Here is a 14,034-nt window from a genome sequence, read left to right as displayed (position 1 = left end):
TGCTGGCTCTGTTGAATCCAGTGGGCGTTGTTGATCATGGCATTGGCCTTGAGAGCCAGAAGAAGGGCCTGGACCATGTCTAGCTGGGTTCCAATAAACTCCAATGGTGGAACTGGAAGTAGATGGGACTTTAGATAGTTTATAATGAACCCTAGTCACTCCAGCACCTAAATGGTTTTCTGCATTGATTCTTGAGAACCTTCCTGTGATGTACTCTTGACCAGCCAATCATCTAGATAGGGAAAAATAAGCACTACCAGTCTGTGTACTGACACTGCGACTACTGCAAGGCATTTTGTAAAGACTGGCTGTGGATGGAAGGCAGGATGTGATATTGGTAATGGTGTTTCCCTGCTTGAAGTTTGAGATACATCTTGTGGCTGACATGTATCTACTGTATATGTGGTTGCAAGAATTGTTTAAGTCTAGAGAACATAACCAAATCACTCGCCTGATTCATGGGAAGTAAGATGTCTAGGGAAACTACCCTGAACTTTTCTTTGACCAAATATTTGTTCAAAGCTCTTAGGTCTAGGATGGGATGAAATCCCCCCCATTTTTTGGGCATGAGGAAGTACCTGTAATAGAATTTCTTCCCTTCTTCCCCTAGTTCTGTGTGAGTGTCTCCTGAATCGCAGGTTCTAGGTCTGAAACATGCAGCTAGCTGAGTGTGCACATACCAGTACTTAAGATGGAGACTGGATACCACATCAGAAGCATCATAGGTTGCCTAGATATGTGCTTTTGACACTCCTGCATGGCTACTGACTGGTGGAGATCTCTGGTCTTCTATGGAGCTAGAGTGTCTGCAAACTCTGCCACTCTGAGCATCAAGATATTCAACTAGAAGCACATGTACAGCTGATAGGACTGTATGCAAGAAATTAGCAGAGCCCTGAAATACCTTGCTTCTAAAAGATTCAAAATATCCTTCCCCAGGGGCACTGAGGCATGAGTCCTGGAGCTTTTGGCTCTTTTGAGAGTGGATTCAACCACCATAGAATGATGAGGAAGATGCTGCTTCTGGGATCTAGGAGCCTTTTGGACTCTGTATATAGAGTTTACCTTCTTATGTATAGGCCACATCTCCAGAAACTGATGCCTCAAGTTTTATTTAAAATTTGATACACAAGCTTATCAAATATTTCTAAGCGATTACAATTCTAAAATGGGGGGACAATAACATATATGGACAAATTCAAACAGATATATACTACTGGACTAGTACAAGATGGGAAAGGGGAAGACCAACAAAAGTAATAGTGCAAGAAAAACATATAGGGTTAGAACAACAAGGAGGGGAAAGAGTAAAAATAGAAGTGTGGATAAAGGCTGTCAAAAAAATGTAAACAATAAAAAATTTAAACGATGCAAATTATGTCTTGATCCTTGAGTTTAGGTTTCGAAGGTGAGGGAGGGAGGGAAGGAGTTGGGTCAATAAGGAGAAGAGGTTATGTGGTGCTTGAGGTTTGTCTTATGCCATCAGGAGCATGTGGGAAAGCAGCAGCAGTGGTGGGGAAGTGAGGAGGCAGGATACCCGAAGGAATTAGGGTGGAGGGAGAGAGAAGGGGCAGGATACTCAATGGAACTGGTAGGGGAGGGGGAGAGAGAGAAGGGGGCCAGATAATCAGTGGAATTGGGTGGAAGGAGAGAGATAAGGGGGCAGATGATGGAAGTGGGATGAAGGGAGAAAGATAAGAGGGCAGACGTTGGATGTCAGTTACATTTGCTTCCAGAATCACAAGCTGTGTCAGCTCTAGCAATTCAGAGGAACTCCCAGGTCTCTCCAGTGCACAAGCCAGTACCTCCTGTAACATCCTCAGAGGAGGTGTGATTGGTTCACTTGGGCCCAATGAAATCTCGCTGTCAAGTCGGGCTCCTTCCTTAGCCCAGCAGCAGATTGCTCAATGCAGCAGATACCACAGAAGCATAAATTATGGTTTGTTGCAGAGAGGAAGTAACAGGAGGGTAAACCTTTTGTTTCCCTATTTGTTTAGGCACTGAGGGAGTTAAAAGGTAATAGAAACGGGAGGACAGGTGTCTTCAGTTCCTACTTGGAGTGTGGAGTGGAAGGGTGCAGAGACCCAAGGAAGAAGTCTTCCCAGGCATCTGATGTCATTTAGAGGCACTGGGGTGTTGCTCATTTAAACAGCTTTCTGCCATGTTACTGTATCTGTTGGAGAAGTATATTCAGTTCCTGCCTGGAGTGTGTAGTGGAAGGGAGTGGAGGCTCAAGAAAGGAGCCACCCCAGGAGTCTGACATCATCTAGGGTGTTGCTCATTTAAACAGCTCTCTGCCATGGTATGCGGCCCACGATCGCAAGACTTTGGGAGCATGCTTAAAGAGGCGTTACCAAAGGGGAACACCCCTTTGGAACCTTATTGGAGCCAACTGAGTAGCCCTTGAAAACTCTAATTTGTATCAGCGTTGAGTTGTTCCTGAATCTCTTCCAAGGTACTGTGTATGGTTTTTATATTTCCCTGTTTTTTCTTTTTTTTTTAACCATCAAGGGGAAAAGAAAAGGCATAATAAAAAGACCTAAAAAGAAGGTGCATGGTTCAATGGATTCTTTTGCTATAGTAAAAAATCTTCTTTCAACTACTACTGCAGAGTCCAACCCTCTATCTAATGCTGAGCAAATTTGAAAATCCCTTCTTTGAGCCCAGATCCATTCTCACCACCTAATCCACCAAAAGTATCAATAAGTTCTGCTCCAGTGACCTCTAGTCCTTTGTCAGTTGTAGTTGGGCCTGGAGATATCAATCATCAATCAGAACTTGTAGAGACCTCGCAATCATTTTAGGAGTAATTTTAGGAGGATTTACATTATCACTGTTATGTCCTATTTATGTTTGATTTGTTGTACTGTATGTGATTCTGTTTGTATATGTACTCTATTGTGACCCGCCTTGGGAAAGGTGGGGTATAAATGAATAAATACAAATCAGTTGTTCCATTTAAACCTGATCTAACTTTATCATCTTCTGAGCTGCCTTCTAATAATGAGATAACTTGGTAAAGAGCCGATGTCTAGATATTCCGGAACTTGGAGGCTGGATGGTGGCTGGCTGACAGTTGAGCTCCCTCCTTTTAAACAACACTTCTTCATCTATTTAATTATTTAATTATTAAAAACACCAGCAGGAGTTCCTGGGGAGAGTTGAGCGAGGGAGCCCTTGCTCCGCCCTCTCCCAGACCAGCGGGGGACCCGAATTAAAAAATCTAAAGCACCAACGGCGCGCAGCCTTTACCGGACCCCCTCCAGCCACCAGCAGGAGTTCCTGGGGAGAGTTGAGCATGGGAGCCCTTGCTCCGCCCCTCTCCCAGACCAGCGGGGGACTTGAATTTAAAAAATCTAAAGCGCCAACGGCACACAGCCTTTACCGGATCCCCTCCAGCCACCAGCAGGAGTTCCTGGGGAGAGTTGAGCGTGGGAGCCCTGCTCCGCCCCCCAAAATTCCCCTGCTGGACCGAGTTTTTCTTCAAGAGCAACACCTCTGCCTTCGGGTGCTGCTCCTCACTCTAACCACCACTTCGGGCCGCGTGGGAGCCGTTGCTTCGCCCCGAAGCCCAGAGACTCTCATCGCTCTCCTCAGAAGCAGCTCCCTGTCTTCGGGGCTGCTCCTCTCTTCGGCCCGGTGACTTCGGGCAGCATGGGAGCCCTGCTCCGCCCCAAATTCCCCTGCTGGACCGAGTTTTCTTCGAGAATAGCACCTCTGCCATCGGGTGCTGCTCCTCACCCCAACAGCCACTTCGGGCCGCGTGGGAGCCGTTGCTCCGCCCCGAAGCCCAGAGACTCTCATCGCTCTCCTCAGAAGCAGCTCCCTGTCTTCGGGGCTGCTCCTCTCTTCGGCCTGGTGACTTTAGGCAGCGTGGGAGCCCTGCTCCGCCCCCGAATTCCCCTGCTGGACCGAGTTTTTCTTCGAGAGCTGCACCTCTGCCATCGGGTGCTGCTCTTCACTCCAGCCGCCACTTCGGGCCGTGTGGGAGCCGTTGCTCCGCCCCCGAAGTCCAGAGACTCTCATCACTCTCCTCAGAAGCAGCTCCATGCCTTCGGGGCTGCTCCTCTCTTCGGCCCGGTGATTTTGGGCAGCATGGGAGCCCTGCTCCGCCCCCGAATTTCTTCACTCTGGCCTCTTATCCTCCTTCTCTGCTCCCTCACAAACTCTTCCCACTCCCAAAAACCTCTTCCCAAACTCTCCCGATACTACATTCCCCAATAACATCTGTCCTAGGCTCAGAATTTCCCATGCTAGTATCCTCCAGACCCCATCATTTTAAAAAGCACCGAGGTGCAAACCTCTCCTCCCTAAAACCTGTTCCCCCAGCAAACCTGCCCATCCTTACCTCTGACTCTCTCACCCCAGTCCCTACTCTCTATTGTAATGCCAGGTCCGTCAGAAATAAGACCCAAATAGTAAAAGATTTACTTGAGGATTTTGATCCGGGTTTTTTGTGCATCACTGAATCATGGATCGAAAAAGATGACTTACTCACACAAAATGAACTCTGTCCCCCAGGCTATCACGGTCTTTTCTCTCCTAGATTAAATCGAAAAGGAGGAGGTCTAGCCCTTCTCTATAAATCATTCTTTAATGTTGAGCTCTTAGAAAAGGGTAGTCACCCCTCCCTGGAATTCATGCTAGCCTCAATAAACGACGAACTTCGCCCCCACCCATTAGGCATCCTGCTACTTTACCGCCCACCCAACCCCTGGAATAAATCTTCTGACTTTGTTCTTGAGACCATAACAAAGGCCTATCTAAAATTCCAAAGACTACTGATCATAGGTGACATAAACCTTCACCTAGACGACAACACCAACAATGACTCAATTGAGTTCAAAGATTTCCTCACCTCCTTAGGCTTCACTGCTTCCCCGCCCACCTCTACCCATGAAAAGGGGCACTCCATTGACATCATTAGCTTTCTTGACCTGACTGAGCATAAAACTTCCACAGATATGACCCGTTGGGAACATGTCCCCTGGTCGGATCACCTCCTAGGCTCTTTCTGCCTCCCTGTCTTCATGTCAGCCCTTGATACCCCAACCCGTACCACAAACTCCATCACCTACCGCAAAAAGATCTCAAATGAACTATTCTGGTCCCAGTTTCTCAACAAATTCCCTCCCCTTCCCACTCACACGAACCCTGACTCAATCTGGCACAACTGGGTGACCCTTTCCGAATCCACGTACCGTGCCCTTGCCCCTCTAACCACTAAACCCATCTCCTATTCTCACAAGGCTCCCTGGTACCTCCCTTACCACAGAGAATTAAAACAGAAATGTCGGGCTCTGGAACGGAGATGGAAAAAATCAAAATCTCCCCTAGATAAGCAATCCTGGAGAGAAAACATCAAATCCTACAACTCCGTACTAAAAAAAGCTAGGAAGAATTACTATGGAGACAAAATCTCCAGGTCAAAAAACCAAAACAGTACACTGTTCCACATCTGGCAGAACCTAACTTCTAAAAATGACTCCGCCCCCTCCCCCCTCCCATCTCCAAATGACCTAGCCAAATTTTTCAACGAGAAGATCACTACCATAAAGAGCTCGTTTCCCTTAGCTATCTCCTACAACTCTCTCCCCCCGAAAGACTCCGACGCTATCCCTACCGACAGATCATGGACTACATTCGAACTTGTATCCGAGACCCAGATCTCTAAACTTTGCCTCAAACTTAAATCCTGCAAGTGCATCCTAGATCCCTTCCATTCCTACCTTTACGAAAAAATCCCTACACAGGCCAACTCTTCCCTTACTAACCTCATAAACAAAGTCTTACTATCGGGCCTGTTCTCCACCGAAATGGGACACATTGCCTTATCCCCTCTTCTGAAAAAACCCGATCTTGACCCTTCCTCACCATCAAACTATCGCCCCATAGCAAACATCCCTCTTTTAACAAAACTTCTAGAGACCATAGTTGCCACTCAGCTCTCCTCTTATCTAGAAAGATTCTCCATTCTCCAACACTACCAATACGGATTTAGGCCCAATTTCAGCACCGAGTCCCTCCTAGTTTCCTTAATTTCAAAGGTGAAACAACTACACGCCCGAAACAAATTTGCTGTTCTCCTACAGTTTGATCTCTCCGCAGCTTTCGACGTCGTGCATCACGACATACTAATCTACCAACTTTCCGAGATTGGGATAGACTCTTCTGTCCTAAAGTGGTTCTCAAACTTCCTTCGCGATCGTTCCTACATTGTCAACACAAACGGCTCCAATTCCGCTTCATGGACACCATCCTGTGGTGTTCCACAGGGCTCTCCCTTATCCCCTATTCTCTTCAACATATATATGACCTCCCTGAAGCTCCTTAAACTATCCCCCCTTGAAACAATTTACACATATGCAGACGATATCCTCATCCTCCTCGAAACAGATCCAAACCTTACAAACCTCCAAGAGAACATCACATCATGCATAATGAGACTTCACGCCTGGTCCCTCTCAGTACAGATGAAATTAAATGAATCAAAAACAAAATTACTCTGGCTCGGCCCAAAATTAGCTCACCTGCCCGCCCTCTTCACCCTACCCACAGGCCCTGCTCTACACCTTGAGTTCTCAAACAAGGTCCTTGGCATCACTATCGACTCCTCCCTTTCCCTCAACGATCACCTGAATTCCCTGGCAAAATCTTGTTTTTTCAGTCTCCACATGCTGAGGAAAGTTAGATCCTATTTTCACCAAAAGCATTTCACCGTCCTTGTACAATCCATCATCCTATCCAAACTCGATTATTGTAACGCCATCTACTTAGGCCTAATGAAAAAAAGTCTTCGCAGACTCCAGCTTATCCAGAACACTGCGGCTAAGCTGATTTTTGCTAAACGCAAATATGACCACGACTCCCCTCTACTTACCAATCTTCACTGGCTCCCAGTACTTTCCAGAATTCATTTCAAATGCTCCTGCCTGGCTTTCAAGATCATTCACGGCATCCTTCCGCCCCTAATCCCTCTATCCTTCCTCGCCCCGACACCAACTACCACCAGATCTGCCCACAGACATAAACTATCCTTCCCCTCTCTACACGGAATCCTCCACGCAGGTAAACTGGGTAGATCCCTCCTCTCCAAAATCACCGGCCTCTGGAACGACCTCACTGTCCCGCTGCGGAACCTGGACTCCCTCCAACTATTCCGAAAACAGCTAAAAACCTGGCTTTTCTCTAGCATATAATAATCTCTTCTCCTGATTACATCTCCTCTTTTTATGTTTTGTAAACTCTTTCTCTTCTCTCTTCCCTTATTTTTTAAACTCTGTAAACCGTGTCGAGCTCCACTTCAGTGGAGAAGATGCGGTATATAAACCTAAGGCTTAGTTTAGTTTAGTTTAGATATAGACCCATATCGATCTTGACCTTTATAGTCTGGGTCATAGAGAAAATCGCTTTGTCCCGATTGGACAAATTTATTGATGAAGCTGATTGCTTAGATAAGAATCAATTTGGTTTCAGAAAGAATCATAGAGTTGAAACCTTATTACTTGCTGCTAATGATGAATTGTGTTTGGGTCTTTTTTTTTTTTAAACCTTTATTCATTTTTAATACTTTCATTAAGTGAATACAAGGAAAAGAATACATTTTACACTTTGGGTCTTTATCAGGGGCACTGCTTTTGTGCTATTGCCTTAGACATATCCTCAGCATTCAATTATCTTAATCATCATGGTTTACTGGAAAATTGAAGACATATAGGGGTTGCAGGTAGAGTTTATGATTTGTTTCTGTCATTTTTGACAAATAGGAGGTTGTGTGTGCATAGTAATGGTGAAGTGTCATCAGAAATCCACTTACATTGTGGAGTGCCACAGAGCTCAGCTCTATCAGCCACTCTATTTAATATTATCTATCTTCATTGGGTGAGCTGTTAGATAAAATGGGTGTCTCCTACAGGATCTATGCTGATGATATTCAGTTTTTCTTTAAGATACAAAGATGGGGAGAAGAGGAGTTGTCTAAAGAGCTAAATGGTTACATGACCAAGATCACTGAGTGAATGAAGAATAAAGGATTTGATGTGAGTATAGGAAAAACATAAATCTTGATTGTTGGAGAGGTAGATGAACACCTATGGCCCAACGAGATCCATGTATGCGGCCATTTGATTAAAATTAGTAAGGAGATTAAGGTGCTTAGTATGTTACTTGATGCTAAGCTATCTTTATAAAGTTCCAGGTTTCAAGAGTAGTCCAGCTTGCTTATTTTGCCATGCGAAAACTATCCCACTTGAAGAATGTGTTAACCAACTGGGATTTCAAAGAAGTATTATAAACAATGGTATTATCCCAGCAGGATTATTGTAATGGTATCTATATAGGCATGCCCTCTGTTTGTATCAAGGCATTACAAACTGTTCAGAACTCAGCAGTTCAAATGTTGATGGGAGGTTCTCGCTATGATCATATTAAGCCCATCTTTAAAAAGTTACATTAGTTACCCGTATCATTTGGTGTTCAATTTAAAATCTTAAAATTGATCCAACAGGGTGTTTACGAAATTCTGCCAGATTATCTGGCAAAATGCCTGTTGATGTATAGATCACCGAGAGCCCTGAGGTCTGAAAACCATTTGTTACTTGATACAGGGAAATTGAACAGTGTTCAATATGTGCAAATCAAAAAATCGTGTTTCTCTACATCTGGGCCGGTCCTATGGAATGCTATGCGTTAACTTGATGCAATTTAGAAAACTGCTTAAAACCTCTCTCTTTGCACAGGCGTTTTTCAGCTAGGTCCATGCTTTCAGTTAAGCTCATATACCCCTCTTTATGATGAATATGGTAAAGTGCTTATAACCTTTGCCCCGGCCTTTTGTCTGTTTTATACAGTATTTGGTTTGTTATAACTGTATATATAAGAACATAAGAACATAAGCAGTGCCTCCGCCGGGTCAGACCACAGGTCCATCCTGCCCGGCAGTCCGCTCCCGCGGCGGCCCAAACAGGTCACGACCTGTCTGAATCACCAGAAGGGGCTCCCTTGCCACCTTGGTTTCTCATTGAAGTCCTATCTTCCCATCGAAGTCCTAACCCTCTGGTCTTGCGCATGCACGACCTGGTTGGGTTTCTATACTTATTACCTGGTTAGCTTTCTATACTTGTGTTACATCCCAGCTCCTCCCTCAGTATCCCACGATCCCTTTATCCCTCAGAAATTTGTCCAATCCCTGTTTGAATCCCTGTACCGTACTCTGCCTGATCACTTCCTCCGGTAGCGCATTCCAAGTGTCCACGACCCTTTGCGTGAAAAAAAACTTCCTTGCATTTGTTTTGAACCTATCTCCCTTCAGTTTCTCCGAATGCCCCCTCGTACCTGTTGTCCCCTTCAGCCTGAAGAATCTGTCCCTATCCACCCTCTCTATGCCCCTCATGATCTTGAAGGTCTCTATCATATCTCCTTCAAGATCATGAGGGGCATAGAGAGGGTGGATAGGGACAGATTCTTCAGGCTGAAGGGGACAACAGGTATTTAAAGCTGTGTATGTAAATTGTGAGCCACTTTGGTTTAAAGTGGATTTTAAATGCTTTAATTAACTAAATAAATACTAGATTTTCCCTTAAGCTGGTTACATTTGGAAGCTGAAGGTATGATTTAGAAGTAACATCAAGCTCTAAGGAGAGGACTTTAACTAACTGTCTGTCTCAATTGTGCTCTTTCACAGGGGAAGCAGCAGCTAAAGTAGCCTCATTACAGACTGATTTGGTTTTGCATAGTGGGAAATTAAATGAGTATTCAGGGAAAATGGATTTATTGGAAGCCACTAATGCTTCTCTAGTGAAAGGGAATATGATACTTGAGAATAGATTAGAGGAGGTGGAAAAACAATTAAGTGCCAATAATTTTCATTTTTTTCATTTTATTTATTTATTTAATTTTATATCTCGTCCTCGCAGGAGAGCTCAGAACGGGTTACAGGTTTACATACATAACAAAGCATGGTAAAACATAGCATGAAAAACATGGTATGGTGCAACAGCATGACAAGCATTGTATGACAAAACCTAGGATGGTAACATAGCATGGCAAACAGTGTTATATTTATATATAAGAATTCTATTTCCCCTAAAGAGATGTTAAAAACAGTATATGTTGGAAGTTCTATCCCTTAAGACTTCCTTACGCCCACAAATTTCTAAAGCATATGTTTCTTCTTCTACTGTATAAAGAATGTTTCAGATGTGTGTGTGTGTGGGGGGGGGAGGAGGGTTGGGGGGGTTGAGATGGTATTGGCAGTGAATCTGACTACTATGCTGGAAACCTCTATTCTAGAGACTGCACTATAGGCTCCTTTTACTATGCTGCGATAGCGGCTTTAGCGTGCTTAATTGCCGCACGTGCTAGACCTTAACGCCAGCATTGAGCTGGCGTTAGTTATAGCCGCGTAGCATGGGTTTAGCGTGTTAAAATTCTGCATGCACTAAAAACGCCATCGCAGCTTAGTAAAAGAAGCTCAATGAAGGGAGTGTGTGGTGCAGTGGTGGGAGCTACAGCCCCAGCACCCTGGGGTTGTGGGTTCAAATCCTGCACTGCTCCTTGTGCCCCTGGGCAAGTCACTTAGGGCTCCTTTTACGAAGCCGCGTTAGTGGTTTAACGTGCGTAATAGCGCGTGCTAAACTGCCGGCCACGCTAGACGCTAACACCAGCATTGAGCTGGCGTTAGTTCTAGCCATGTAGCACGGATTTAGCGCACTAAAAACGCAGCTTTGTAAAAGGAGCCCTTAATCTCCCAGTGCCCTAGGTACATTAGATAGAGTATGAACCCGCCGGGACAGATAGTGAAAAATGCTTGAGTACCTGAATAATTTGTAATCCGCATAGAATTGTAGGATATGCAGAATTTAAATAATAAAATAAATTTTAAAAATACCTTGATAGTTACTTTTTCTTGTAGTGAAGATAGCGATAAAGTTTTGGTTAATTTCTTCAGGAAAAGATTGGCTCATTTCATGGCTCTCCCTCAATTTATGTTTATCTTAATGTCTCTCAGAGAACTTAGATGATCCATAGAGAGTTTCTTCAATTGAAACCCAGGGGAAGATTATAATTTTCTAGAGCCCAAACATTTAGAAATTGTAATTCAACTAAGGAATCAGTAAAGTCTGCATCTTCAGGTTAGTTGAAGTAATAAATATGCATTGGTGATTATGGCCCCCTTTTATCGAGCTGCGTCAGGGTTTTTATTGCAAGTCACTGCGGCAAAAGCTCTGATGCTCATAGGAATTCTATGAGCATCGGAGCTTTTACTGCAGCAGCCTGAGATTTAAAAAAACCCCTAATGCATCTTGATAAAAGGGGGCCTATATTAGGTATTTTTATTTAACAGGGTTTCAGCTAGATGAGTTCAAGTAATTGAGTCTTATCTTTTATTTTCTTTAGATTTGTCTTGTATTTTGTGTGTTCTCTCCTCTCAAGTTCTTTAATATTCTCTATGTACAGGAAATAATTTGTTTAATATCAATAATGGTATTTCTTTTATTTTTGCAATTCGTCCTGTGAAGACTTTGATATTTGATTATATTTGAGATTATATACATTTAAATTTCAATAAAAAAGTAATAGAAACAATGACATTTATGCCTAAAGGCGTTCTATTAATACTACTGCCACTTATCATTTCTATAGTGCTACTAGACATATGCAGCACTGTACATTAAACATGTAAGAGACTATTTCTGCTCAATATAGCTTACAATCTAATCAAAACAATCAAACAGAACGAATAGGGGTAGGGAATTTCTCACAGATGGAAAGATAACATGCATAATACTCTGATACCATCTTGGTTCTCTCCCTGTTCAGAAGATATGTTACTTAACTCCACTGAGAACTGAGATAGTAGTTGATGCAAGAGGCCTAGAAATATTTTGAATAGCGAGCCCTCTGAGATTTCAAAATAAAATTTTAGGGTGTATCTCAGCTAGCTCACCCTGACCCCAACTCCAGTTATGTCTTTTTTTCCTACAGAGAACTGATAACAATTTTTAAAGGGGCCTTCTCAGCAGGTAAATACCTATTTGCCCAAGACGATTCCCTTTACAAAATTGACCCCCAATGCAAACATCATAAATATATATAAAAATCATAGTCCTACTTTTCTTACAGTTCCATAGGATGTTTTTACCATATGCAAGCTCAGTTCTAGAAGGCCGCAAACCAATCTGTCTGAATATTCCTAATGAACATTCATGAGCTATATTTATTTAGTTTTATTTATTTAAGTACAGTGATACCTCGGAATCCGAATGACCCAGAACTCGAACAACTTGGAATCCGAAATTTTTTTTGTAGTAAATTTTGTCTTGGAATCCGAACTCTGCTTTGAAATCCGAACACCCTGCACATTGTATGTGTGTGTTTGTGCCCCAGAATCTGAATGCTGCTTTGGAATATTTGTTAATATTTTACCTTAATATCCAGTGTATTTCCTGTTAAAATTTGAGTTTGTGAGACCCAGGAACGGATTAATCCAGTTTCTATTATTTTCAATGGGAAAAATTGTCTTGGAACTGGAACGCTTTGGAACTCGAACTGAGTTCTGGAACGGATTAAGTTCAAATTCCAAGGTATCACTGTATTTATATACCACTTATAGCCTAAGTGGTTTACATTCAGGTACTCAAGTATTTTTCCCTATCTGTCCTGGTGCGCTCAAACTCTACCTAAGGTATCTGGGGCAATGGGGGATTAAGTGATTTGTTCAGGGTCACAAGGAGCAAATATACTTCATGCATATTCATTAGGAGTCACCTGAAAACCTGACTACTTTACAGTGCTTCTGTATTGCGATTTGATACCCTACACTAGATATTGAACCTTTTGTTTCAAAAAATAGCTTTATACCAGGCAAAAAGTACCAGGACCATAGAAAATGCCTTGTCATTTTCAAAAAGAAGCCTTAACATACACAAATCTGGCAGTCCAAGTTGTTACTTGGATAATAACACTGCATCTCTTAGAGCTTTACTTGCATCCCTTTCATTGTGAAATGTGCTCCCTAGTCTCTTAGAATAGTCACTGAAAACAGCACAGCTTTTGGGATTGCCTGGGCATGCAACACATTCATTTATAGTTTTATAGAGTCAATAATAATAAAACATTAAAAACTCACTTCTTTCACAAACCACTGGCAGAATGCAGGGCCAATCCATTCTCTTGCATGAATGCCGCAGTCTATCCACACAGCTCGTTTGTAAGGCCGTATCCTTTTGCCGAGCTGAAAATGTGAGTATTGGCAGTAAAAATGATGGATGTAAAGAGATACATTCTTAAATAATGCCAAAGTATGGCTACACAGCCTTTTCTGTACATTTTTCAATGTATCTAGCTACCAGCAAAGATTGCTACCTCTGATTCTGAAATATGGTATAAAATTCATGCACAAAATCTGTAAACTCATCACGGTAGAGTTTCTTCCCCGATGAGTTCAGATAAGTGCAGCTTTTTCTCTTAAACCATTTGGAAATGATCTACATGAGAATGAAAAGTTGATAAAATTCGATAAAGGGAAATATAATATTTATGAGTATACGGAGAGCACAATAAAATGAAGTAAGTGAGAATACTCTAGTGAAAATTAGAAAGTGTTGGATTGTGACGATCAATGATGTTAAATATTCTCATTCAAACACAGCTTTGAGAAATCACCTCTGACGGTCCTAAAAGCACTTTAAGTGATATGTTGGATATATTTGCTTATTAATGAACTATAAAATAGCACCTGTCACTTGTGTGTAATTGCCAATTAGTGGCACCAAACATCACGTAAGTACTATTCTGTATCGTAAGCGCACAATTGACGCCTATCTTTAGGTACCAATTCACAGAAAAAGACATGGGGGAAGTCACTGCTTGCCCTAGATTGGTAGCATGGAATATTGCAATTCCTTGGGATTTGGCTAGGTACTAGGACCTGGACTGGCCACCGTGAGAACAGGCTACTGGGCTTGATGGACCATTGGTCTGAGCCAGTAAGGCTATTCTTATGTTCTTATGTTCTTCATGCTTATAAATTTA

The 14,034-nt window shown here is 42.8% G+C and overlaps 1 protein-coding gene across 1 annotated transcript in view; it reads right to left on the bottom strand.

The window, feature by feature from the left end:
* The window catches only part of CPA6 (carboxypeptidase A6), a 165,386-nt gene that overhangs the window by 25,539 nt on the left and 125,813 nt on the right, over positions 1–14,034 (bottom strand). The window contains exon 6 of the mRNA XM_033933670.1: positions 13,130–13,234. Coding sequence (XP_033789561.1) covers positions 13,130–13,234 — 105 coding nt within the window. The remainder of the gene's footprint in view (positions 1–13,129; positions 13,235–14,034) is intronic.

The sequence above is a fragment of the Geotrypetes seraphini genome, chromosome 2 (assembly GCF_902459505.1).
Source record: "Geotrypetes seraphini chromosome 2, aGeoSer1.1, whole genome shotgun sequence".
NCBI classification, from domain to species: domain Eukaryota; kingdom Metazoa; phylum Chordata; class Amphibia; order Gymnophiona; family Dermophiidae; genus Geotrypetes; species Geotrypetes seraphini.
Note: the sequence above shows the minus strand (reverse complement) of the source record. Positions and strands in the feature narration are given on the sequence as shown.